Source organism: Helicoverpa zea, chromosome 23 (assembly GCF_022581195.2).
Source record: "Helicoverpa zea isolate HzStark_Cry1AcR chromosome 23, ilHelZeax1.1, whole genome shotgun sequence".
Taxonomy (NCBI): domain Eukaryota; kingdom Metazoa; phylum Arthropoda; class Insecta; order Lepidoptera; family Noctuidae; genus Helicoverpa; species Helicoverpa zea.
In genome coordinates this window covers 5419316-5446208 of record NC_061474.1, presented here as the reverse complement: position 1 = coordinate 5446208, position 26893 = coordinate 5419316, and the positions used below count along the sequence as shown (strand labels likewise).

The 26893-nt window shown below is 36.6% G+C and overlaps 4 protein-coding genes across 4 annotated transcripts; all 4 read right to left on the bottom strand.

Moving 5' to 3' along the window:
• Positions 1-269: 269 nt before the first annotated feature.
• Positions 270-7963, bottom strand: LOC124642000 (dual specificity protein kinase splB-like). Its single transcript, XM_047180288.1, has 9 exons — positions 7915-7963; positions 7129-7190; positions 5325-5553; positions 4473-4687; positions 3817-4065; positions 3343-3654; positions 2957-3144; positions 1716-1790; positions 270-1425 (listed from the first exon to the last, which is right to left on the bottom strand). Exons 1-9 carry the CDS (start codon positions 7961-7963, stop codon positions 288-290), a joined length of 2517 nt encoding a protein of 838 aa, XP_047036244.1. The 3' UTR covers positions 270-287.
• A 984-nt stretch (positions 7964-8947) lies between these two features.
• Positions 8948-15691, bottom strand: LOC124641953. Its single transcript, XM_047180221.1, has 9 exons — positions 15643-15691; positions 15382-15434; positions 15014-15242; positions 14724-14938; positions 14166-14426; positions 12919-13080; positions 10015-10205; positions 9760-9843; positions 8948-9145 (listed from the first exon to the last, which is right to left on the bottom strand). Exons 1-9 carry the CDS (start codon positions 15689-15691, stop codon positions 8986-8988), a joined length of 1404 nt encoding a protein of 467 aa, XP_047036177.1. The 3' UTR covers positions 8948-8985.
• Positions 15692-17217: 1526 nt separating this feature from the next.
• Positions 17218-21430, bottom strand: LOC124641952. The gene is made up of 9 exons (XM_047180219.1): positions 21382-21430; positions 21065-21126; positions 20564-20792; positions 19852-20066; positions 19267-19530; positions 18911-19015; positions 18330-18517; positions 17849-17932; positions 17218-17403 (listed from the first exon to the last, which is right to left on the bottom strand). The coding sequence occupies exons 1-9, from the start codon at positions 21428-21430 to the stop codon at positions 17226-17228; spliced, it is 1374 nt and encodes a 457-aa protein (XP_047036175.1). The 3' UTR covers positions 17218-17225.
• Positions 21431-21714: 284 nt separating this feature from the next.
• On the bottom strand, positions 21715-26667 carry LOC124641978. The gene is made up of 9 exons (XM_047180261.1): positions 26619-26667; positions 26451-26512; positions 26024-26252; positions 25327-25541; positions 24597-24869; positions 23928-24155; positions 23386-23591; positions 22648-22734; positions 21715-22414 (listed from the first exon to the last, which is right to left on the bottom strand). The coding sequence occupies exons 1-9, from the start codon at positions 26665-26667 to the stop codon at positions 21715-21717; spliced, it is 2049 nt and encodes a 682-aa protein (XP_047036217.1).
• Positions 26668-26893: the final 226 nt, after the last annotated feature.

Genomic DNA, 26893 nt, shown 5'->3' with positions numbered 1-26893 from the left:
GCGGCCCTGTACACGAAGAGCTCTCGAAGAAACATAGCGGAAAGGTTCATTTGAAGATTTCCCAGAAAGGAATAAAAACATATATAAATCAAATACCTACCTGCATATAGAATGACTCTAACCGGTCCTTTTGAAAATCTTTGGGGAGGCCTACGTCAACAGTGGACATCTTACGGTTAATGTAGAAAAAAAAAGAATATAATTAAAAATAACAGACTTTAATTAAATAAATTGCAAGCTTACAATATAGTCTTAATAAAAATAGAAATTACTTATAAGACAATGTATTAGCTTACAGTTTTAGATGTTGGCGTGACAACAACTAGTGTCGTATTCTTAAGGTCTGCAGAAACAGTACTCGTTACTGCATTTGTTTCTTTACTAATGTGTACTAGTGTTCTTAATGTAGTATTACTTAAATTAAAAGATATTGACGAAGTGACGTTTTTTATAGATGCTGGAGTGGATTTAACAGAAGCAGAAGATGTTACTTTTATTGTACTTGAAGTTGTAGTAGAAGTAACATTTGAAGTTGTAACATTATTTAAATCTACAGATGAAGCACTTTTAAGTTCTAATGTAGATGCAGCTTTGTGTAATTCAGAAGACAGATCATTTAAATTTTTAATTGATGTTACGTTAGTTAAAAGCTTTAACGCAATATTTGTTAGTAAAGTAGAATCGTCTTTATTCAAATTTGCATTTGTTAAATTTGTGGGAGTGGTAACAGCAAAATTTTTATCTGTTGTGGTTCTCGTTGGTTTTTCATTGCTAAGCGGATTTATTTTGAATGAAAATTGGTTTGTAGATGTTGGTTTACTAGTTGTGGTATTCTTAAGATCTGCAGAAACAGTACTCGTTACTGAATTTGTTACGGTACTTAATGTAATATTACTTAAATTAAAAGATATTGACGAAGTGACGTTTTGTATAGACGCTGGAGTGGATTTAACAGAAGCAGAAGATGTTACTTTAATTGTACTTGAAGTTGTAGTAGAAGTAACATTTGAAGTTGTAACATTAATTAAATCTACAGATGAAGCACTTTTAAGTTCTAATGTAGATGCAGCCTTGTTTAATTGAGAAGACAGATCATTCAAATTTTTAATTGTTGTTACGTTAGTTAAAAGTTTTAACGCAATATTTGTTAATAAAGTAGAATCGTTTTTATTCAAAGTTGTATTTGTTAAATTTGTGGGAGTGGTAACAGCAAAATTTTTGTCTGTTGTGTTTCTCGTTGGGTTTTCATTGCTAAGCGGATTTATTTTGAATGAAACTTGGTTCGTAGATGTTAAGTTTTCGAAAGGAGAGGACACATTAGTAAGAGTGTGTAAATCAATTGGTTTTTGTTTTTCAAACTTGAGATCGATTGTTGCATGATAGGTTAAATTTGAATCAGCTGTGTTGTTTTCATTCTCCGCAGGCCTGCAAATTAATTGAATTATCATCAATACGATATTTGGTGAAATATGATTTGCTGATAGTATTGTTGTTCACTTGACAGTCACATTAATTTAAAATTAGGTCGGTTCTACTTTTAGGTGGGTTGATTTCAGAAACTCTTTTGATATCGTATATCTAACGTATATTGTGATGATCTACAGCCGATAAACAGAACCAAAACAACGATATCAAGTAACACTGAAATCGTTCAGTTTAAGCAAACCATTCTTCATGTGACTTAGATCTATTAAGGCCTGTAAAATCAAACTTACCCGTCAGGGTGATCTTTCCAAGATATTTGCGTTTCAACCAACTTAAATCCGAATTCGGCATCACATATTGCACGTCTATAAAATAATAAATACTTAGTTTCAAATATTTGGTTTTACTGTTAGGTACTAATTTTCATGAAAGACAAATGGCGAACTAAATACCAAGCAAAAATGCGCCCATTTAGATCTAAAATTGGTTTCTGCGCAGCGACTCCCACCAAAATATGCCCAACTGATAATCTTGGTACCTAATTAACCGACATAATATAGAGTTATAAAAGAGGAGAAGTAAAAACTGAAAGAGCTAAAAAATAGTCACTGGCATGTACCTATCTGGTGTTTTTATATATTACTAGCTTCTGCCAGCGACTTCGTCCGCGTTGAATTCGGACTTTGTGCAAAGAGAGGAAGAAAAACTAAACACCAGCCAATCCAATTCTAAATCTATGCGTACCTACTTCACCTAAAAATAAATAAAATGTAAACTATTATATTATTGTAATTGAACGAATATTTAAACACTACCAAAATAAATAATTCTTCACTATTTTTTTTTAATAAGAACAAAAGAAAGTTTAAAATAAATTATATTATTGAAAGACGCGCTGCAAGGTTTGTTAATATCAATTATTGTCGGTCAATAAGGTTGAACACTCTGAAGGTCTATTCGCACCAATCGCATCAACAGCCAAATATTGTATGAAGCTCGGGCAGAAACCGCGCCGCGAGCCACGTCGAGCGCGGCGACCGTTACACAGAAATTACCCTTATAACATGATATTCACGCGCGATGGCTTGTTACCGTATTTCATGTATAACTTTGATTTTTCTTGGCTGCACACGCGAGGGAAGCTCAAAAAATGGAGTAACTTCGCCCTTTTTCCCGCAATTTCCCTTCACTGCTCTGCTCCTATTGTTCGTAGCACGATGAAAAGTATCGTAATTGTACTAAGTTTCGTTAAAGTCCGTCAAGTAGTTTTTGTTTCTATAACAAACATACAGACAGACAGACAGACAAAAATTTTACTGATTGCATTTTTGGCATCAGTATCGATCACTAATCAATAGTTTTTTTGGAAATATATTCAACGTACAGAATTGACCTCTCTACAGATTTATTATAAGTATATATATGCATATTAAATAACCCTTTCTTTTGCTTAACTTTCTTAAATAGCCGTTCAACTTTATTCAAGGAAACGTTTTTTGTTCAGTTATAATATTATGTCTAAATAAATTACCTTTGTTGTTGATCTTTAGTGTTATCATTTTTTAGTATACAGTCCAAAAAAGCGCCGTTGCATTGCGTGCTTGTAAACAAGTATGGTCCGATGCATTCACGTTGTTCTGTTATCTTAAATACGGATGCAACACCGATGAGAACTTCATGAGAACCTACCCATGTAACTAACGGACCTCCATGGTCATTCTAAAAGAAATAATTATATTTACAAATGAACTAGAGTTACTCTTAATCTTTACTCAAAGTGAAACCAAGAGTGATTAAGTCCTATTATAGCTCGTCTTAGCTGAAATGACGGTCGCTACCACATTTACGTTGCACGGCGTAATTTCAATGCGGCAGTGCTAATGTCATTTCGGTATAGACGAGCTCCATTGTAGGTACCTGACAAATTCCGTGTCTTCTCGAAAAATATCTTCTCTCTTCTTTATGTTGCAAAGTGTTATTATGGGTACTGTTGCTATCTAAAGCCTGCTTATAAATATCGCTACTACGATAAGTAAGCTTTTGATCATAATTTTTCTTAATATTTTTGCCAACGTTCTCACTAAGTTTTACATCAACAACATTTGTTATATCGTTAAGATTTCTTCTATGTGTTTGGTTTAAATTGTGAATCGTTTGATTGATAGGTTTGATGTCTTTTCTTGTTTCAATCAAGGCTACTTCAATACCAGGACTGTTGGCATTTTCACACTGTAAAAATTACAGTCATTAATCATGTAAATGTTTGAAAACTGCTAACTGCGATGGCAAGATAAGTATATTAATAAAGTATATAAGAATATGCAAATAGTTGAAGATATATTTTTTAAACAATTGCACATTGTTAGTATTATTTTGAAAGTTAGAACTCACGTATGCAGTTTCGCTCCCCTGAAGTCTTTTCACTTTCGTATCACATCCTTCGGCTGTGGGTGGTGTCTTAAGTATTGTCATTCCCGCATCATTGATGTTACCCTTTTCGAAAGTACAGATCATATACTTGTCTATTATTTGATCCATTCCATTATAAGCTGTGTATCCTTTCTTGCATTCTTCTTTGTCTTGTATTAGCGTAGGAGCGAACATCAATCTCTCCTGGTTTAAATCGGTTGGGTCATTTAGCTAGAAAAAAAATTATTACATAGGTACATATTAAGGCTGTAGAAGTGGTTTTATATGTTACAGCCTTTTTTATCGTCCCACTGCTGGGCTGCGGCCTCCTCTCACAAGGAGAAGGATTGAGCATTAATCACCACGCTTGCTCAATGCGGGTTGGTGATTTCAGACAATAGTCCAGGTTAAAAAAATAAAAAAAGGCTGTAACAATAGGGTTTTGCACCTCAAAACAAACGCAAAACTTGCAATAAGATGTCTAGCAATAAGTAATTACATATTAGAATAAGTTTCCCAATTCATAGAAATTATTTTAAGGCATTTTAATAACTGCTAAACATTTGTTACTTAGAGTTTTTCTCAAAGTTTTGTTCCAAATCCCATTTCTTAAAAAGAATTTTTTTTTCCAATCTTACATTTCTCCAATTCTTTGTATGACCCCAACCGAATACTATAGCGTCCACTTTAGGTTCCTGATATTTCGTTTGATAGTTGATGGTAATAGCATTTGGCGTGTATGAGCAAGTGGTCGAGTATGTGGCGTCTTTAAAATCATAAGGCGTTTCGACTTTCACCACGGCGATATCGATGAAAGACCATTTCTCAACTTGTTCGTAACTAAGCTCGTAAGCTGAAACCAAATTTCACTATTTAGGTCCTTACTACTAACAAATTGTTTCAACATAAAATAAATAATACAAACAAAAGTCCAACAGTAGGCAGTCATGGAATATGAAAGAAAGAAGAAAGAAAGAAAGAAAGCAAAACCATTTATTTAACACACAAATGACGCAGAAAACAAACACACACAAATACAAACAAATAAAACAATGGACAAAACAAACAGTGAAACAAAAAAGAAAAGCGCTGCAGCTGCGTCACTTATGCGTGAAAAGGGGCAACGCTCAGCATAATGCTGTGTCTCGCACACGCAGGCACGAGACAACAGCGCTGGTTTTCAGCGCTGACCCACAATATGAATCAGATTTTCTCACCGGCCATTAACAACAGATCCACCGTAGTTTCGAAGACACTTTTTGCACCTAGCCATGGAATCTTCTACTATAACTGTTTCCAAAATACTACCATTCTGCTTAAACCAAGCTTTTTTATGGGAAATCATCAAATGCCACCTCCCGCTGTGAGTTACCAGCGTGAGGGAGTGTCAGACTCTTACTGATTAAAACCCACCATGTTCCTTCGTAGGCCATTAATGTACCAGGGCCACGGTAACACTTTCGAACAATCCCGCAGCTAAGCCAACTTACCCTGAGGTGTGCAAATGAGCACAACTTTCTTCTTCTTAGCCTTTGTACAAGGATCGACGTTTATCTCAGTGTCTCGTACATATTTGTCATACCCGGCTACAGCATATAGGTGTATGACGTCACTGACGCATGCCGCTGACGTCACTATGTACTCAGGAGAGACGAGCGCCCCACCGCATAACCAGCCATCGTAGTTTTGAGGTGATACTGGTGACTTGACGAGGTATACCTAGGTCATTTTTTATGTATAAGATACCTAGTGCCAGCCAGTTGTTTAACACATTCAAATCTTCTCGAATCAGTCTAAATATATGCTTTTTTGCGGTTCGAGCGTAATCTTAAAAATTGGTTTTTTTTTTTGCAATCTTAGTATATTATATCATCAGATACACATGTAATTTGATGGTTATAGAAATACAAGCTATAATACTGCAAAGTTTCATCAAAACCCGTTCAGCCGTTTGAGCTTGAACAGGTAGAAAACATACGTACATACAAACTGTAGCTTTCATAATATTATTGTGATACACAATTAATAGAAACTTGAAATAAGCGCCATCTGTATGCGTTCCAATGAAACGATTTCAAACACCTTAATCATGAACATCGAAAGCCAGCGCCAACCAAGAATTGAGTTGGGCTATAAAAAGTGATTGTTAGAATTAAGTGTACCTTTAATAACAGAGATGGCCTGAAGATCTCAATGAGAACAAGAGCTGGTCAAACTGAACAACACTTTGTTCCACAGATATGCAAAGTTAATTAGCGTAAACTATTCCTTTCAAAACCTCACAGGTCTATCCAATTTCGCAGTAAGCAATTTTCCAGTGTAGCAGGACACTAGGAGAATTTTGCTCTAAAGGTAGAATTCCGTGGATAGCGGCTACGACAGCCGCGCGCGGCTTACGACAGTCGTCGGCCGCGCGCGACAATAGTCAACCTATGAAAATGTATAGCGCCGCTGCCGAGGTCCGCGACAGTCGCGCGCGGCCGACGAATTTCGTAAGCCGCGCGCGGCCGTATGCATCTCAACATGGTCTAGCGCTTAGTAACATCTATATAATTTTAGTAAAACCAGAATTGAATCGTTTTTTATTTAGTCGGCAAAACTTCCTTTTGTTTTCATTACAATACAAATGCTTTTGAATCAGTATTGGGTAGTATCCTTCATCATTTCTACTTTTTAAAAATAGGGTCGATTGGTAATCTATTTTCATAATACAGCCACAGCAATACGTCATCCTCTTCTTCTTCAAGGATATCAATTAGCACTTCGACTAGAGGGAACGGACGAACAAAATCTACTAATTTCAACACAATGCCGCGCGCGGCTTACGAATTTCGTCGGCCGCGCGCGACTGTCGCGAGCCTCGGCAGCGGCGCCATACATTTTCATAGGTTGACTATTGTCGCGCGCGGCCGACGACTGTCGTAAGCCGCGCGCGGCTGCGTAAGCCGCGACCCACGGAATTCTACCTTTAGGGTTCGTTATTTTTAGCAAATTCTTAACACGTTGAAAATTGAGTACTTAGTATTTGAAGTAAGGTTTATTTTTCCATGCGCACTGCTTTTGTCATTAAGAATGCTCGAAGGCGCTCGGTGTGAAATAATAAGAGGAGTCGACCGGCTCCGACCGTGTACTTTTTCTTGATCTTGCTGACGTTTGGCTCCAATTGCATCTCACGCAGCCGATCGGAGCCGATCGGAGCCGACTCCCTGATGCTCTCTGAGCCGGTCTACATGAACGGACCCTAATTATTCCAGAGTTGAACCCTCTAGGTTTAATAAAATATTTTGATCTTACCATGTAATTTTTAGGATCCTTCACAGCTTCGCCATCTTTAATTCGCCTTTGACAATAACAACCTATAAATTAAATACGATTTAACTGCTTTTATGTCGCTAGTTATAATAATGGCGTCCACGGCCGATTTCGGCCACGGCGGCTGTTCTCATTTAAGGAGATCAGCCAGCTGCGCAGGACATATTATAGTGCACGAGCATTTGCGCAGACACAGGTGCACTCCCTATTCCTTCACTCTCATAACCCAATGGGACGGCAATCCGACACGACCGGAAAGAGATCAGGCGCAGGACCGACATTTACCTACGTGCTCTCCGATGCACGGGTCACCAACTTCCAGACTACTGCTTTGTGAAAGTTGAAGAAAACCCCACAAAGCGAATTCAATTTCGAGCGATTTCGCTAGTTATAAAATAATAGAAAAACAATTGTGTCCCTCGTATATGTGCGTTCCAGCATGCGGTTTGTGTTTTGGGTCGCGGTAAATTTTTCAAAAATCCCTTAAAATATTATCCTTTAATACTTTAATGGCACGAATTACTGTAGGTCTCAGCTGTGAAACATGGTTGGCAGTCGTTACGGATAGAAGCCAGTAAGTCTGACAACCAGTTTAACGTCAGATCGGCAGTCGCTCCTTGTAGAACACTGGTACTCAGCTGCATCCAGTTAGACTGGAAGCCGACCCAAGCATAATTGGGAAAAGACTGGGCAGATGATGAATATTGTTAGTTTACTATTTACTTACAACTACTTCCTATTAAATTTTACATTTATTCCACTTCTTACCATTAACAATAAATATAAACAAAACTTGATGTAATTTATATGCAAACATTTTCGAATCGATACATTGTTTTGCCTTTATCTACCCATTAAGATTTTAAACCTGACCAGAAATCACAATTTTACGATACATAAATGTAATGCACATAATTGAGTTGAATGAAAATAAATTAATTTGCAGGTTGACTTCATTCGAAGTTGATATTAACAATCGACTCAGTTAAACACATACACGGAAATAAGCATGTGGATAAACGATATTGTGTTAGAAACTTACGTTGTAAAATAATTCTGCAGAAGCGCTTCTCTCATGACGGCACAATGGCCGATATTTATTTAAAACTAGCTAATTTCCTGAAAATACTTAGATTCAGATTATTAATTAGATTCAAATACTCAGATTAGATTTCCTTAAAATATAGCCTATGTTGCTCAAGAAGAGTGTAGCTTTTCAACTGAGCAACAATTTTTCAAATCTAGTCAGTAGTTTCGGAGGCTTTAGGGTACAAACAAACAAACAAAAAATGTTTCTCTTTATTTATTATATAAATATGGATTTAAACAGGAGTCGGTAACAGAATTAAATATCTATAATCTATTGGGCAAAAGAGTTATTGCGGTAAAATGGATGGATAGATAGATATCAATCAGCCAATAATATAGGGATTCAAGTAAGCTCCGTTTATACGAGGGAAGTCATTTGGTGGATCAAAAAAGTCGTATGTCGAATGTCTATGGCTGATGATCAGTCATAATAGTATGTATCAAGAAAACACAAAAATAAAAAATATAACAATTTACTTTAATTTAACCCCTGACAATGACTCACAAAATGATCTTTCTTGCCAAACATAAGGGTGTGTGTACACGGAGCATGTAGCTGGAGCAAGTTAACATGACATGTGACAATTGACAAGAGCACGCGGGTGGGTATTTTGTTTTGGTACATGCGCGAGTCGCTGGACCAGCACGTTTTTAAAATGCATGTAAACTGCGCATGTGCCTCAACATTCGCGAGCTACTTGCACCGTGTAGATGCACCTTTAATAGACAATAAAAAATATTTGAGTTGTTTTATGTACCATCACTATCATCATGGAGAGGTTTTTGTGGTCTGACTGCCACTGAGCTATTCACAGCCAACGAAGCCACCGCTAACTTTACAAAGTTTGCAAAATTGTTTTTTTTCTTAGGCCTTGTATTTTCTTCACTGGTTCTTTCGTTTTCAGCGGGTCTGTTAAATTCATAATATTATTAACCTACCTTCGGTTATTTAATTCTCTTTCTTTATATGGGCCAAAGTATTAGGTGAATTTTTATAACACTTTTAATACATTTTGGTCTATTGTACATAGATTTTAAAACTCTACTGGTTAGATGCATCAACTAGAAACAACAAGATTCAATGGAATATTATTTACATTTAAATCAAATTATTTGACTAGACACGGATCAAATGGACCCATGCATGAGTTGATGTCGAAATGATAATTGCCTCATTTTCATTATCTCCCGAGCCTTTTTCCAACTTAGTTGGGGTCGGCCATCCGTCTAACCGGATGCAGCTGAGTACCAGTGTTTTACAAGAAGCGACTGCCCTATCTGACTTCCTAAGCCCAGTAAAATGGGCAACCCAATACCCCTTGGTAAGACTGGCTTCTGATGACCCGTAATGCAGTCATTGGTGTCCAAGATGTACATAGAAAATACACACAAACTTAGAAAAGTTGCATTTCTATTTGCCTAACCTGGAATCGAACCCAAACTCTCATACTCGAGAGATTGGTTCTTTACCCACTAGGCCACCACGACTTTTTGCCTCAGTAGCAGTATTTTCAAAAAACTTACCCTGCAGGATGATTTTTCCAGGATATAAATCGTTCGACTGTATCGTAGCCCCTCTGTATCGGTGGCATGTCACAAATAGCACGACTGCAGTATTAAAAAAAAAACACATGTATCAGAGAATGCTCTGCAATCGACTGAACAAATAACAAGCTTCTACATCTACACATACTTCTAGAAAACGTCAGATTGTCAACGAGTGGAAAAAAAAAGGTACATGACATGAATATCAAACATACGCAAAATGGTTGAACCCACCTCGCTCTTTTTTCTGTATTTGGAGTACCACCAGACAATATGCAATCTAAAAAGGCACCATTACACTGTGTACTTGTAAACAAGTATGGACCCATGCACTTGAAATCATCTGACACTTTGAACACTGAGGCTACTCCTATGAGAACCTCATTACCTCCAACCCAAGTGACCAGTGGTCCTCCGTGGTCATTCTGGAAAATGTGTCATGATCACTACCTACATAGTATAAAACAAAGTCGCTTTTTCTGTCCCTATGTCCGTACATCACTGTCCCTTTGTACACTTAAATATTTAAAACTAGGCAACCGATTTTCATGCGTTTTTTTTAAATAAATAGAGTGATTAAAGAGGTAAGTTTATATAAATAATAACATACATTAAATAGTGGGGAAACACTGAAATTCCGTGCGAAGCCGGACCGGGTCGCTAGTTAAGGATGAAATCCATCTTTGTTAGGCTCGTTGGTCTAGCTATCGCAAAGTTCACAACGCATATCGAAGTCTGGAAATTGGTGATTGATTGTGCATTGAAGAGCAGATAAAGGACATTGTTCCGGCTCCATACATGTTCTGCCTAAGAACCGTTCGAATGGAAAGTGACTTCTATAAACTCTTTAAATTATATGGAATCCTATGAAATAAGTTTTCACGAACGGACACTTCAGGAAACTAAAATAATTACGAAAAAAGTTAATATTTTGAGGTTATAAATAAAAAATAACCAAGCTTGCGTGAAATATCAGAGTAGTATTAATTAAAAATCAAACTACACTATACAAAATATCAACAACACTATGTGCAGCTCTATATGTTCTCTTCTAGATCTAGGGAAAGACTACTCTACTAGATACTAGGAAAAGAGATAGTACCTAGTCAAGTTTAAGAGAATTCTTTGACAATGATCATTTTATAAAGTTGCATTTTCTGTCTGTCCCTATGAATGCTTTAGATCTTTAAAACTACGCAATGGATTTGGGTGCGATTTTTTTTAATAGATAGAGTAGGTAGGTCAAGAGGAAGGTTTACACCAAGGTTTTACATTGCCACCGTGCGAAGACGGGGCGTGTGACTAGTTTTCATAAATGCTTAGAATTTATATGAAAAACAACTACCTAAACGCTTTTGCTTTCAACGTTACGTTTCTTAATATATAGTGAATCCACTTTGGATTTGTGATAAAACGCATAAGTATCCAAAATGGAAGAGTTCCATTCACCACAATTCATAAAATCGATGTTATTACGATGGATAATTATTTATTTAAATGATTGTTACTACTTTTATATTAGACAGTTACCTAGCTATCTACATGCCATAAGGCGGGAATCGAACTCGCGGTCTATTACCAAGAAGGCACAGACCATACTAAAAATGTCATTACCACACAAAATAATTTAACAGTTAAAGTAAGGTTTACCAATAACAATGAAAGAGGTTTTCGAGGATGTGCAATAAAAACAATATTTATATTCAATTAAAGGTTTTTAATCATCAATATTTCTCAATAATATATTATCTAAGAACTGGGCAGGGGTATCTCGCCCAGCTTAAATACCAAATTATAGTCATTATGTGGGCACAACAGCCCACTGTTCTACGCCCAACGATACAATTGCAACAGTAATGCCTGATGGTAGGAGCTTCTTACAAAGTACACAATTGCGTCCAACAGTGCATTGCATCTTATTATGCTCGACTGCTTCAGACCAACACGTCGTACATATAAGGTCATGAGCTTCAACCTGTAATAAATAAATACAATAAAACATTAGTAAATGTCAAGTAACTTGCAATTGTGGCAATTAATTTGAAAACCGAGAAATTGTGTGCTTATGAGAACATAAGTAGGTAGTAACATTCTTATCAAAATTAGAAAAACACTTTCGTAGACCACTTACCATACAGGGAACAGTCCATTGTTGTATGCAACGAAGTATATCTTCGTTTTCTAATACCAAAGAACCTCCAGCAGATCCACAATTTATACAATATACTATATTCTGCATCCATTGTTGTAATTATAATACAACTAAATTCGATCACAGACAGAGCAATATCCGAAAATGCCAGGAAAATCCAGTCCTTTACACACAGCCGAGTCTACCAAGTACGCAATCTAATCGGAGTCCGTAATCAAGCCAAAGTTGTTAGAATAAAACCATGAAACGCATAGAAAATCACAAAAAAAAACGATAGTCTCAAAGCAATCAAACTGACTTCTAGCAAACTGACTGAAATACACCAGTGTTGCCAATTACGAAAACTATAATCCTACTCGAATGCCAAGCTAGAAATTCGAGATTTCGCTTAAAACATATAGAATACTAGTTTTTTTCTAGCTAGTCAATTTAGGTATTTAAATGAATAAAGTGTTAGCAACTAATTCTAATAACCGATTTCGGAAAGGAGGTTCTCAATTCGGTCCGTATTTACCGAAATTGCGAAAACTTCCGAAACTGACAGCACTGGCTGACGGAAACATTTTATAAGGCATCAATAATTGTGACCCAACTTTTTATTTGGAATTTATTTATTTGAAGTGTCCGTGGAAAACGAAAATATGTTTCAAACAATAAAAAATTAAATGAAAATTATAGTATAATTTATATTCACATCGGTTCTTAGGCCAAAATTGAACAATGTCCTTTTGTTCCTTTACCTGATCTCTTTCGAGTCAAGTCGGATTGCCACCCCTACGGATTATGAGGGTAGGGGAATAGAGAGAGCACCTTTATCAGTATCATCTGCAATTAAGTCAACTGCTGGACAAATGTGTACCCAATAAATGATTATGTTCCATACCTAAAATTCCTCAGATTTTTGAAAGTATTTAAATCTGCGTAATTCTTGAATGAGTTTGTTACGCCTACTTCTATGTGTATTGTGCTTTTGCTAATAGACTGACCTGACAAATGCCATGTTTCCTTGATTGGTGATTCTTGGGTTCGTAATTGGTTTTGTTTATTTTTTCTGCAGGTTTGTTATCAACTGTTTCATTGAGTGTATCTTTTCTGCGTGTGACGTCGAGCAAAGCATCGTCTAAATCATCTTGTCCATTTTTATCGCACTTGTAAACAGTCAAAGTTAGATTTCATACTTATATTTTCATACTTATACTTATAAAGTTATAACCATCAGAGCTCATTTTAAAAAATAGGTGTGATAGCTGTGGGTGAGTCACATCACTTAAAGGACAACCAAAACAGCTGACGACAACCGGCCTTTTTTTTTCCGACGTCAAAAATCATCAAATGACCCCTCCCGCTGTGGGTTAGCAGCGGTGAGTGAGTGTCAGACTCTTACTGACTAAAAACCGTCGTGTTCCTTCATAGGCCTTTTATGTACCAGGGCCGCGGTATCTCTTTCGAACAACCCGCAGCCCCGGCAGGCCTTGGCCCTGCTGGGCCCCGCTGGGGTTGCTGACATCTCTTTGAGGAGCGCGTGGAACAACGCACGCCGTCGACACGGGTCTGTCGTCTAAGCAGACAGAGGGACGATGAGCCACCCGAACTCACCGCCCACAGACCCACGCCTACGGTGGCCGGGAGTCATCTCGCGACACCCGGCGCCCATGGTGTCTACCTGGTCCAGCGCGGCGGCCGGGATGAGAGGTGCGAACTCTCTGGCGTTCCGCCTCCTCCTTCTCGAGCATGACCGCTTCGCAGAAGGAAGCGACGGCATCCCACTCCCTCTCGCCCCGGACCATGGCTCGAACCAGGGCCGGACGCGAGAGGTCGCCGCCGCCCAAAGCCTCGACGAGGACCCGGCGGTGCCCCTCCCATGCGGGGCACACCTGGACTGTGTGGTCCACCGTGTCCTCGGGGCTGTCCGCACAATGGTGACACCCGGGCGCCTCCTCACGACCGATGCGGTGCAGGTACCTCCCGAAACAACCGTGTCCGGTGAGGACCTGCGTCATGCGGTACGTGAGGGCGCCGTGACTCCTCCCGAGCCACTCCTCAAAGAGGGGACTTACCGCCACGATGGTGGCGTGCCCACGATAACCGGCCTTTGATCAAATCGGCGATTTAACAACTGAAAACGCTTCAATTTTCGTTGTATGTGTGTTTAATGGGGCAATCCAACGTTAGTATGTTAAGATTTGTAATTCCGACAAAAGAAAAATGGGAATACGTTACACTGGATACTTACTGGTGATGAGTATTCATTGAGATTCGTGGGACCCGACAGTTGAGTCCCACACCCATCAGCTTTTGGTTGAGGTGGTCCAATTAGAATGAGTTCACCCTTGTCACTGAGTTCACCTTGAGCTAGAGTGCATATCATGAAGCTGTCTATCACTTCACTCATATTTGGATAAACTTTGTAATGTTTTTTGCACGTTGTTTTGTCTATAATTTTTGTAGCAGCATACCGCATTTCTTTTTGGTTGTAATTAGCGTGGTCGCCTACCTGGAATTTTTGGGGTATTAAAATAGGGCCATGAATATATTAATATTCATGACCAAATTATTTTACATACTTTCAGTTCCTCAATTTCAAAAAGCGTGCAAAGCAATTGGGTTAGTCATACTACTTTAAGGATAGTTGACATGTAAGACAAGATATCATAGATAATCCCGCTAGGGAGAAGGCATTTGTACTTGCCGGAAGCAGATATCGCTAAGCTGCACTACGAGTTAGAATGACAAAAGTCCTCTAACAAATAAACAGTACAGAACAAAAGGCATACGGGCTATGAATTCTTACTTCCCTCCATTTTTCTGTATGTCCCCATCCATATACTAAGGCATCAAGACCAGGACGTTGAAATTTAGGCTCATAGTTTATAGCAATTGCACTTGGTATATACGAACATACTTTAGTATATGACTGATCATTGAAATCGTATGGTGATTCTACTTTCACCAAAGCTATGTCTATGAATGACCATTTCTCAACTTGTAAGTAATTTAGTTCATATTCTGAAAATAAAACTCATTAGTAGTAACTTTCAGCACAGGATACTTTACAGTTACAGCTGTGTGTAATTTACTTACTCATAGGAACGCAAGTGTATACAATTTTCTTTTTCTTTTCTTTTATACAAGCATCTTTCGCAATATCTTTGTCGATGACGTAATTTTTGTACCCCGCTATAGCATACATGAACTCCACATCATCAACGCATGCTGCTGATGTCACTATAAATAAAGTTGACACTATGGCACCCCCACACAGCCAAAAGTCGTATACTTTGGCTGACTTTGGTGCTTTCACTAAGTATACCTGCAAGAATGAGTAAGGTATTCATAATGTGGAACAAAGTTGTGGAAGTGTCTAAGGCACCGATTCTCAAGAAGAAGTGTGCCAGTCCGGATCACTAAGTAGACTACGATTTGCAATTTCAAAATACATTTCTTCTTACCACGTATCTTTTATCTGTAGATACAGGTTTACCATCTTTAATGCAATCAGAACCTAAAACAAAAGATTCAAAACGCGTTCAGTAACACACATTTTTGTATCCGCCTTCTCAGTATTAGCCATGACACTGCTAACTCAGTACTCAAACGTTGTTATGTGCCTACGATACATTTGAAGCAAAGCAGGCAACAAACAAGTAAATAAATGAGTACAATATTCGAAGCGATAATAAATATAAGTTGGGAGTAAAACTACTACTCACTGTAAATGAAAACAACAAGAAACACTAAACATAATTTTGATACCACCATTTCACAAACTCAGGTTGTTTTTTTTTATTTAAATAATGTCTTCGAAATAAATTGAATTTTAGAAGTATGAAATTGAGTTTTGGTAATAAAATTTGATCAGTTATCGTAAATATTTTGTGATTGATTGTCATAACTTGGTAACTATTAACAAATGAAAAAAAATCCTTATCAAGGAGCATTGAAGATGTATTTTAATTAATTTGTGTAATCTATTTTTCTAAAAAGGGCATCATAAAATCAAAAAGTCAAAATCAATTTCTTCATCAAAAGTAAAAGCCAAAGTCATAAGTAAAAGTAACGCTCAAATTCGTTTTTTCTATTAGTTTTTCTGTTACTTTAGACTTGAAAAAACGAATTTGACCGTTACTTTTACTTTATGACATTACTTTGGCTTTTAATTTTGATGAAGAAACTGGCTGTAAACAGTCAATTTTTATTAAACAAAATCTTGATTTTCGGTTGGTCTATTACGAGCTAAATCTATACGTACATATAATAAAATGATAGGACAGTCAAAACTGTACATTGAATATTTTTTTTAAAGAATACTTGGGGGGTGATCCATAATCGATTCTGAATCCAAATATGTAGTTTTTAGAATTTTTATCTGTTTGTCTGTATGTCTGTTTGTCTGTATGTTTGTCCCGGATAAACTCAAAAACTACAGCATCGATTTAAATCAAATTTTGCATGACTATTACCTGGGCGCCGGTTCAACACATAGGCTATATATTATCACGCTATCACCCACGGGGGTTGAGCAATGAACGATTAAATAAACGAAATTGGAAATTCTATATTGCTCACGCAGACGAAGTCGCGGGCAACAGCTAGTACCTAATATTTGTCAAGTTCGTACCTACATGCTGATTTATGAGCCCAAAGACATTATCGATCGACAACAAGTTTACAGAATGCGGTATTATACTACATCAAACATTACTTCAAACATGGAAACATTTTACGTGACCTCAGAATTAAATTAAATATCGTAGAATCACTGAGTTAGCTTTGAATTAAGCATTTTGTTAATATTACATAATATTCTATACTAGCCGTTTTCCCGCGGTTTCACCCGCGTCCCGTGGGAGCTACTGCCCGCACCGGGATAAAATATAGCCTATGTTACTCGCAGATAATATAGCTTTCGCTCGTTTTTGAGTTTATCCATTACAAACAAACAAACAAAGTTTTCCTCTTTATAATATTACTGTAGAAAAGCAAAAGTTTGTGAGCGAGTTTTACTGGTACTTCATCAGCCGCAAACAGCTAAACGGATTTTGATAAAAATTGACAGTAATAAGGTTGACAATATGTAAAAAAATTTCCGTCCGCCCCTTGAAGGTCTTTTTAAGTATTTAAATATGGTTCCTTTTATGTGGGTATCTATGTAAGTTTTTTTGGCCAATTAGACCTCTCTGTAAGCGAGTGAAACTGGTAAATAAATAAACTTTATTAGAAACTTATTTATTTGAAAAAAGAACGGAACTTACATCTTAACTACAATTTTTAAATATAACTAGTTATAGAAATGTTAAACATTCAGTCTGGAATATAGAGGTCGCTGCGGTCGTGTTGAAATTGTGTTGTTTTGTGATTTTTTTTTCATTTTCACAAATTGTTTAAAAGCCTCTGACTGATATCGAGGGGTTGGTCTATTTTCTGTTTCAGCTTCAGTGGAATTACCATAATCAAATTCGTTGTCTGCCGCTCTGTAATCAATTAAATGCGAAAGTTTGTGATTGGGTGTATTTGTTAATTCTTCATGTACAAACGGCTGGACGGATTTTAGAGAAACTTGGCAGTAAGATACCTTTAACATTAGAATAATATGTAGGTAATTCCTTCAAAACGCGGATGAAAGCTTGTTTAGTTTCTATCTCACTATCTGTACAACAACACAAAGAGAAAATGGCTAACTACAAAATTGATAAGTTGTGTGATATATACTAACAGCCAATTTCTTCATCAAAAGTAAAAGCCAAAGTAAAAGTCAAAGTAAAGTAAAGGTAACGGTCAAATTCGTTTTTTCTATTAGTGTTGCTGTTACTTTAGCCTTGAAAAAACTAATTTGAGCGTTACTTTTACTTTAGACATTACTTTGACTTTTACTTTTGATGAAGAAACTGGCTGTAAGAGCTAATAAAAGAAACGTACCCAGCAGGATGATTTATCCACGATATAAATCGTTCAAATGTGTCATAACCCCTCTGGATCGGCGGCAGGTCACAAAGAGATCTCCTTTAATTTCAAAAAATCAATTAGTATATGTTGTACATAAAATTCTCATTTAAATATTGACAGATAAAGACTAGTTTCACTGAGTAAAAGAAAGGTTCAACAGGTCTGTTCGACAAAGATAGCATGTGATCTTTGATTGATATGAACATGCTTATAAAGGGTGCGTCCACACGGTGCATGTAGCTGTAGCAAGTTAACATGCGCAAGTGACAAGTGACAAGAGCACGCGGGTGGGTATTTCGCTTTAGGTACATGAGCGAGTCGCTGGACCCGCACGTTTTTAAAATTCATGTAACCCACGCATGTGCCTCAACATGCGCAAGCTTCTTTAACATCCAAACTAAAAAAAAAAGATATATCATCATCTTGTTGGATTTAAGGAAAAAATTCAACTCACTCTCCGTTCAGTCCTGATCTACTAGAACCAGCAAGTATACAGTCGAGAAATGCACCATTACATTGAGTGCTTGTGTACAAGAAAGGCCCCATACAATTAGAATCATCATCTACTTTGAATACTGAGGCCACACCAATGAGAACCTCATTTGCCCCCACCCACGTGACGAGTGGACCTCCGTGGTCATTCTGAGAACAGAAATGTTAATTATTTCACTAAATTTAATTTAACTAAAAAGCATATTCAAAACCCTTGACCGTTATGAGTTCTTCAACTAAATGCAAATGTACGAGTGCATTTGATACAAAATACAGCGGCCGAACTAACTAGCTCTTTTATTGATGCAATTTTATGTACTTTTTTAATTTTTTTAGCATATAGTATTTTAGTTTTTACAACACAGTTGAATTTTTATATATTGTGTGCAAAGATTTGTGAACTTATAAGTGTAAGGGTGCTTACAAAAAGGAACGGGTATCTGTACCGGTAACCTGTTTCTATAATATGTAAGCACCTTTAGTTTGAAAAGGTTAAAGTTGCCAATAATAAATGAATCAAAGCTGATAAAAAAAATATCCCACCTGACAAATTCCAGCTCTCCGCGTTTGGTTAAATACAGTTCCGTTTTTGATCGAAGAAAAACTAGAACTTTGATTTGAGCGTAATGATAGTCTATTTTCTTCACACTTGAATAAAGAAAATTGATAAATGTTAATTATTGCATAAATATATGTAGGTATACATAATATATACAATATATTATGAAAAAAATACGTTAGTTAACGTTACGTAGAACTTGAAACGGTGAATTTAGTCATAATAGCGTAACTAGATCTTAAACAGGACGATAAAATTGTCGAATTCTGCGTGCTTAGCTTCCTTCAAAGGCTAAAAAATAACAACAGTTTTAAAACTGTTATTATTTTCAAATACTCACTAATATTTCATCTATGGTCAACACATCTGCTGACAACTGTTGGCCACCGCAACCATTCATCTTAGGGGCTTGACTTGGGCCATTCATGTCAACATTGCCATTTTCGTCCATTTCACCCCTTTCTTCTGAACATATCATAAATTGATCTATTACATCATTCATATTAGCAATTGAAGCATAAGAAGTTTTGCATTTCTGTTTATCCAGTATCTTAACGGGCGCATACCGTAGAACTTCTTGGTTGTAATTTCTTGTATCTCCAGGCTAAAAAATCCACAATATACATAATAAATTGCATTTTATCTGGGCTATCATCAACTACAGGCACAAGCAATTCTAATGACTCAATGTATGAGTTTTGATACCGATCGGTGAATCAGACTTAGTTTAGAATCTGGTTTTAGAGAAAACATTCTATAAACTAAGCATACTTATGTTTTTAACGGTCAAAAACATAAGTATACTTAGTTTATAGAATGTTTTCTCTCTTCTCCTATTAACATAGGATACTGTATTTTTTTTTCTATTCACTACAAAATCAAAGCATTTTTTTGTTGACTGATCTTAAACTTTTGCAAAAATTACCTTTCGCCATATTTCTGTATGTCCCCAACCAAACACCAAACCATCAGTACCAGGGTTTTGAAATCTGGTTTCATAATTAATTGGAATTGCAGCTGGTATATAAGAACAAACTTCTTTATATGATTCGTCATTGAAATCATATGGAGATTCTACCTTCACCAGAGCTATATCTATGAAAGACCACTTTTCGATTTTATCGTACTTTAAGTCATATCCTGAAAAAGGAAATAAAACATGAGGTTAATAGTAAATTACGTAAATGACACTGTGAAGGCCCCTCATCATCAGCCTAGTCTTTTTACAACTCCGCTGGGGTCAGCTTCCAGTCAAACTGGAAGTAGCTCAGTACTAGTGCTTTAGAAGGAGCGATTGTCTATCTAATCTCTTAAACCCAGTTATCCGGGCAAGCCAATACCCCTAGAGTGGTAGTCAAACCTGCCGGCTTATAACTTCCCGTAACGACTGTGAAGACCCTTATCATTACATAAAGGCAGAATCCGATCTTATTGCGACAATTCCTTTGATTGCATTTAGCTAGTTCAAGGGACAGCGCTAGCTACCATATTGGGGTCTATGTCTAAAGACTCATTATTAGCTGTCCCTAATACATTTGTGACGCCATTTAAATGGCTTATCGTTGTCAAGTCAGCCTGTTCTGGAAGTAGACTTGATATACCCGTAATTACCATTTAGTGCTTCATGAATTACTTACTCATTGGGATACAAGTGTAAATCACTTTCTTTTTCTTCGCCTTAGTGCATTCGTTATTTTCTATTTCCGTATCTGGTACGTAGTTTTTGTAACCGGCTATGGCGTATAGGAACTCAACATCATCTACACAAGCTGCTGATGTTACTATGAATAAAGTTGACACCAGAGCACCGCCACATACCCAGGAATCGTATATTTTGTTTGATAATGGCGCTTTCAATAAGTAAACCTGGAATTAAATTATGGATGCATATTTTATTCCAAAATAATTCCTTGGAAAATCTTTGGGATATATAAGAATATACTATAATAGAACATTATATGGTCAGGGTTGCCGGGAAGCAGTGAATTCTTGAGGGTTTTGTCCAGCATTGGACATCTTTCGGCTGAAATAACGATGACGTATAGAAAATAAAGTATGATAGTCTGCAATATAAACCAAGTAGCACCACACTGAGACTAAAATTCAGAAATAAAAAAAAGTTGGCAAATATATCTTACCACATATCTTTTCTCTGTAGTCACGACTTCACCACCAGTGATTCTTCTACTGCATTCATACACTATAACGAACAGAAGCGACTTACACCACTTACACGAACAATATTATTTTCTTTAGTCATAAAGCAGTTGTAAAGGTGACTGTGTCAGCATTTTACGCCTTTTAGTTTTTTTGCTAGTGTATTAATACCATAAAATGTTCAAGTAAACTAAGTAAAATATTCCAGTAGTCGTATTTTAATCGATTACCACCAAAGACACATTCACCACGTAACCCATAAGGATCACTCAAATGATATAATTAATATTCAACTCACCATGAAAAATATTTAACAATAACACTAAATCTAACTTCACAGAAACCATTTTAAAATCATACTTTGAATATCAAAAGTGCACCACTAAAGATATCGTCAATATATACTCAAGGGCAGGCAGCACGTTTATGAAAGTTGCAGTTGAATGAACAATTTAATTGTTTCTATTATTTTGTGAATTTTCTGATAAAGTCATGAGAAATATGATTTATTAATAAGACTGTCGAACTACGAGAGTTTTTCGATGTAAATTGGGTAATGATCAAAATAAGACAGAAAAACAGTAAAAAATAATTTATAAACGTGAAAATATACATAACGATTTAATTTTACTCAATTTTGGGTTTTATATAAGGGCTTCTGTGGTCGCTTTAATAAAGGACTCATACCACTGTGACCGGGCATACTGTTTTCTGCTGTCATACTATTCTGTGGATTTCTACTATTTGGCTGATACCTGTTTTGTAATCCATTATTAAATGTTTGGCCTTCAGCTGGCATCCTGATATTTGGTGGAAAATTGTTAATATTATCGCCATGCATTTGATTTGCTGCTGACATAGAAGGTGGTGCCATATTAGGGGGATATCCACCGTTAGGTTGATAGGCCATATTTGAAGGCGGGTAACCTTCATTTGGTAGGTATTCAGGAGGTGGATATTCGCCATTTGGATTGTATCCCTGATTTGCTGAGTATCCTTCATTTGGTTGGTATCCTCCAATTTGTGGGTTTCTATAATTTGGTGGGTATCCATTATTTGCTTGATATCCTTCATTTGTTGGGTATCCACTATTTGGTGGGTATCCGCCATTTGGCGGATATCCTCCATCGGCAACATATCCGTCGTTAGGTGGATTTTGTGCCATATTTGATGCGTATCCACCATTTTGTTGGTATCTTAGACTCTCCGGGTTTCCTCTATTTGACGGATACGCCGTAGTAGTTGGTGCGGATATCCCGTATTTTTTAGGTTTTGACACAGTTACTGCATCACTTCCTACACCTTTCTTTTCTACTTCGTTATCTGCGGCTCTGGAAATAATTGAATATAATTGTGAAATTTAAAGAATACTGGATTCACATACATGATCCAAATAAATTCGGTTAGGATTCTTTTGGAATCTTATTCTTTAGGACGTCACCGAACAAAATTCGACAACTACTTTTTACTCAATCTTTTTTAAATGAGAGAAACTTACTACTGTACAAGGAATAATAGCACCATTTCTTTTATGTGACCTAACGTAATATTTGCTATAACTTACCCATGTGGATGATACAACCATGATATGTGTCTTTCAATCGTACTTTGTCCCGGATCATTTACATCCTTCTTACACAGCGCCCGTCGACTATAAAGAAAATGTTTTTTTATAATAACTAAGCTATGGACTGTTTTACTACCAAGAAGGTTTTTTTAACGTACATTTCTAACATGTAATTCTATAAAAGCGAATTAATTTTTAAACTGAGTAAGAGAAGTAGGTACAAAAAAGAATGAAGACATTACATTTACACCACATCAAACTCGTCACATAGTCAGGTAATAAATGAATGTCCTGTAAGGACTTTCAATTTAAGGAATATCGTCTTGAGTTTAATCTATAAGATTCTGTAGATTGGATTGATTATATATTTGCAATCTGTGAGATTGAGAAAAAAGTCGTGGTGGCCTAGTGGGTAAAGGACCAACCTCTCGAATATGGTGTGGGTTCATTTCCAGGTCAGGCAAGTACCAATATAACTTTTCTAAGTTTGTATGTACTTTATAAGTATATCTTGGACACCAATGGCTGGTCAAAAGGTGAAGGAAAACATCTTGAGAAAACCTGGACTATAAAGTCTGAAATCACCAAGCCGCATTGGGCAAGCGTGTTGAATGCTCAATCCCTCTCTGTGTGAGAGGAGGCCTGTGCCCAGCAGTGGGACGACAAAGAGGGTGTAACAGTAACAGTAATCAGAAGAAGAAGACAGAGGGACTGACAAAGTAAACTTATACTCACCTTCCAGCACTCCTGTTTTTGGATGATGATTGAGGCCATTCTGCTCGTTCTAATACACAATCTAGAAAGGCTCCATTACACTGCGTACTTGTATATAAATAGGGGCCTTGGCATTCTGAGTCTTGCGATACTTTGAACACAGAAGCGATACCGATCAAAATCTCATGGGATCCTACCCAGGTCACTAAGGGTCCTCCATGATCATTCTACGACATAAAAAATAACTTTAGTGATCTTTTAATTCTGTCTTTTCGGTAGCACTAATTTGCATCTAATTTTGTTGTTGATGATTCGTTATTAACATAGCGTAATCCCAATTTTTTTAAAACGTCTAAATTCAGAAATACCTAAGCTAGCAGAAACAGATGATTATGCTTACTATCATTACAAATGTAAAAATAGCTCTGCCTGTCAGACTTCCTCGTTTAAATTACCGAACCAATTTAAATAAAATTTGATACAGCCTGAGTAAGGACATGGACTACCTTTCTTCAGGCTGCGGAAAGTTAGAAAAAAGCTAGTTTAATAATAAACAAACATACCTGACAAATGCCAGAACGTCGTGTTTGTTTGTGAGTTTTATTTGCGGATGATGTACTTATGTTGGATAAACTTGCTTTGTTAGACACCGACTTTCCGTTATTACTAGATATATTCTTCAATATAGTTTTGTTATTTTTCATTGTGCCCATATCGTGACTAAGGGAATCATTAGAGTAATTATTTCGTCTGCGCCTGTCTTCTTCACTGAGCTCTCCATCTGAACATTCCTTAAATTAAAGCTAATTTGAATATTTTTCAAGAATAACCAATTTATTTTTTCATCTTTGATCAGAATCGCGGAAACAGCAAATAACTCAATCAGTAGTAGTTTAAGAAATATGAAAAAAAGCTCAAATGTAGAATACATAAAGACTTAGTTTATTTTATAATTCTGAATCTGAACTTTGAAATAAAAAAAGAATCATTAAAATCGGTTCACGCAATCCAAAAATTATAGTTTTTACCATTTTCCAGTAAACTTATATCACTGAACTTTGGGCTACTTCGCGCTGTTAGGATTTTTTCTGAGTTGATGAGGTCGGGATAATTATGAGACTTAATCGGGGACCTACGGTACTCTCCACTGAGCGTAACCCGACACGCTTGGCCGGTTTTATTTTTACTTATGTTAGTAAAGGTCAGGTAGTGAACTTCGAAATTAAACTTACTGAGTCTGCCTCTACATACTTCAAGGATAAGCTCTTATCAACATTGGGGTCTGACGCCGGTGGACGGCATCCTTCGTGCCTGTCTTCATTGACTTTTATAGCTTCCCCCTCGTCATTTATGTTACCTCCCCCCATCGAACATATCATATACTTGTCGATCACATCGCCCATATTTGGATAATCTTCATAATGTTTCTTACACTTTTCCTTATCATAGATTACGACAGGAGCATAGTTTAACTGTTTTTGATTAAGATTTTTTGTGTCACTTTCCTGAAAGTGTTATTTTGTTTAATTATTATATGTTCAAACCCTATAATTATCTTTATTCTCTTAATGCTATTATTTCGTCGCTTGGCGCTCCGTTTGTATCTGGATGACCGACTCCCTCGAACGCAGATAATGACTACATCGTATTTCATAATATCTTCTTCTTCTAAACAAATGAAAGTAAGTCGTGTTAGTTACACATTTTATAACTCAAGAATGGCTGAACTGTTTAAGCTGAAAGTTAGAGGGGAGTTAGTTTAGACCCAGGAGAAGGACATAGGATTTTTGACCATCCGGCTACTGCAATGACCATGTAAAGATGCAACTCGAATGAAGACATATGCTTTGTCGAAGCAGTGGGATTGTCACATTTAATGTTTTAATGTATTATACTTTACTGCAAAAAAGTTACACAGATGTTAGTCAAGTGTTTATAAGTAAATATTAATTATTGTGGTACCTTTCGCCAAAGTAACAAATGTCCCCATCCCATGACTATAGCATCAGTACCTGGTTCCTGGTACTTAGCTTCATAGCTGATGGGAATCACCGACGGTATGTAAGAACATACTGTTTTATATGATTCGTCTGCAAAATCGTATGGGGATTCCACTTTCACCACGCCTATGTCTATAAGGGCCCATTTGTCTAATTTATCGTAATGTATTTCGTAGTCTGAAAAAGTAGAATGTATGAATAGTGTTTCCTATGTGTTATGTTATAAATTTTAATAATTTGCTTTTTCATTTATGGTACTTTTCTGGGATTAGCACCCATTAGGCTCCAAGAGTAAGTAAGTAGAGAAGATTTTTTATAAATTGCACCTGTTTTGCAACCACCTTGTTTCGTCCTAAAGGTTTGCTGCCATATCGATCAGTTTGAACTGGGAAAATAATAGCTCATCGTGATTTCAAATTAGGACTAATTATACATTACAAATTGAAACTGGACTAATACATATTTTTATGTTAGCCTATTTCTTTGCGATTTCAAAGATATAAGCTTTATATAAGCTTTTATTAAGACTTTTGAGATATTGTAATTTTAAATACACGCGCCGGTATCGCGCGGACCACCCACGAAGTGCTGACACAGATGCGCCGAATCGCGCAAAATGGCCGCCACAGACGAGAGGATATCGTGTATACAAAACTCACCAGATGGAAAACACGTGTATATAACTTTCTTTTTTTTCTCCTTAGTACACGGATCAAGTTCAATTTCATCGTCAATTACGTATTTATCGTATCCTGCTATTACATACAAGTAATTCACATCTTTGATGCAAGCGGCTGACGTGACCACGAATAGGCTTGAGACTAAAGCTCCTCCGCAGAGCCAGGAGTCATACTTGACCGATGCCGTCGGTGCTTTTACAATGTATACCTGCAAATGTATCAACGAACATTGCGAATGTTTGTACATCGTTCGAAAAAGCTTAGCTAGGAATATCAAATGTCTGAACATTATCTTTTACAATCGTCACAACATATTTCATGAAAATGACAAACACGTGGATTCAAAAGCAAGAAGAGGTTAGGCAGAAACAATGGGGCCTGTCCTCACTAACGAATCTTTACTCACCACATAAGGTTTTTGTGATGTTACTACTTCACCTTCCTGGATCCTTCTAGTGCAAAGCGAAACTAAAATAAATAAATAAATGATATTTTTAAACTTGTCTACATCACGTGAGTGTTTTGTTATACGAAACACCGTCAACACAACACTTGACAAGGACACTTAACATACCATCGAAAATTACAAAAAGCAACAGGACACTTAATCGAAAACCAACCATTTTGAAAACTGGCCTTGGAAAAATGATTGAGATTTAATTAAAATTTTAATTTGACGGTGTGTGTTAATACTCTTTTTCGTTAATACAAATAGTGTTTCTTTTGGATTTTTATCTGGAAGGAGATAGAACTTTAGCTGAACGCCATTTTGCTGATATTTTTCTCAGATTCACATATTAGTATACTAAGTGTTCTATTAACAGAGATAGATTACGGTTGATAAAAAAA

Bases quoted from the DNA above. Each gene is read 5' to 3' on its own strand.
- LOC124642000 (XM_047180288.1), bottom strand. From the start codon at position 7,963: ATGTTTGCATATAAATTACATCAAGTTTTGTTTATATTTATTGTTAAT. The intron at 4,066-4,472 runs GTAAGATTGGAA...TTTTTTTTCTAG, and splicing joins ATACAAAGAATTGGAGAAAT to CTAAATGACCCAACCGATTT. The intron at 1,426-1,715 runs GTAAGTTTGATT...ATTAATTTGCAG, and splicing joins TGGAAAGATCACCCTGACGG to GCCTGCGGAGAATGAAAACA.
- LOC124641953 (XM_047180221.1), bottom strand. From the start codon at position 15,691: ATGGTGGTATCAAAATTATGTTTAGTGTTTCTTGTTGTTTTCATTTAC. The intron at 15,435-15,642 runs GTGAGTAGTAGT...CTTTTGTTTTAG, and splicing joins TCTTGTTGTTTTCATTTACA to GTTCTGATTGCATTAAAGAT. The intron at 14,939-15,013 runs GTAAGTAAATTA...TTTTATTTTCAG, and splicing joins ATACACTTGCGTTCCTATGA to AATATGAACTAAATTACTTA.
- LOC124641952 (XM_047180219.1), bottom strand. From the start codon at position 21,430: ATGGTTTCTGTGAAGTTAGATTTAGTGTTATTGTTAAATATTTTTCAT. The intron at 19,531-19,851 runs GTAATTTTTGCA...TGGATTTTTTAG, and splicing joins ATACAGAAATATGGCGAAAG to CCTGGAGATACAAGAAATTA. The intron at 17,404-17,848 runs GTACGTTTCTTT...AATTGATTACAG, and splicing joins TGGATAAATCATCCTGCTGG to AGCGGCAGACAACGAATTTG.
- LOC124641978 (XM_047180261.1), bottom strand. From the start codon at position 26,667: ATGGTTGGTTTTCGATTAAGTGTCCTGTTGCTTTTTGTAATTTTCGAT. The intron at 26,513-26,618 runs GTATGTTAAGTG...TATTTATTTTAG, and splicing joins GCTTTTTGTAATTTTCGATG to TTTCGCTTTGCACTAGAAGG. The intron at 24,156-24,596 runs GTAAGTTTAATT...CTTTAATTTAAG, and splicing joins AGTATGTAGAGGCAGACTCA to GAATGTTCAGATGGAGAGCT.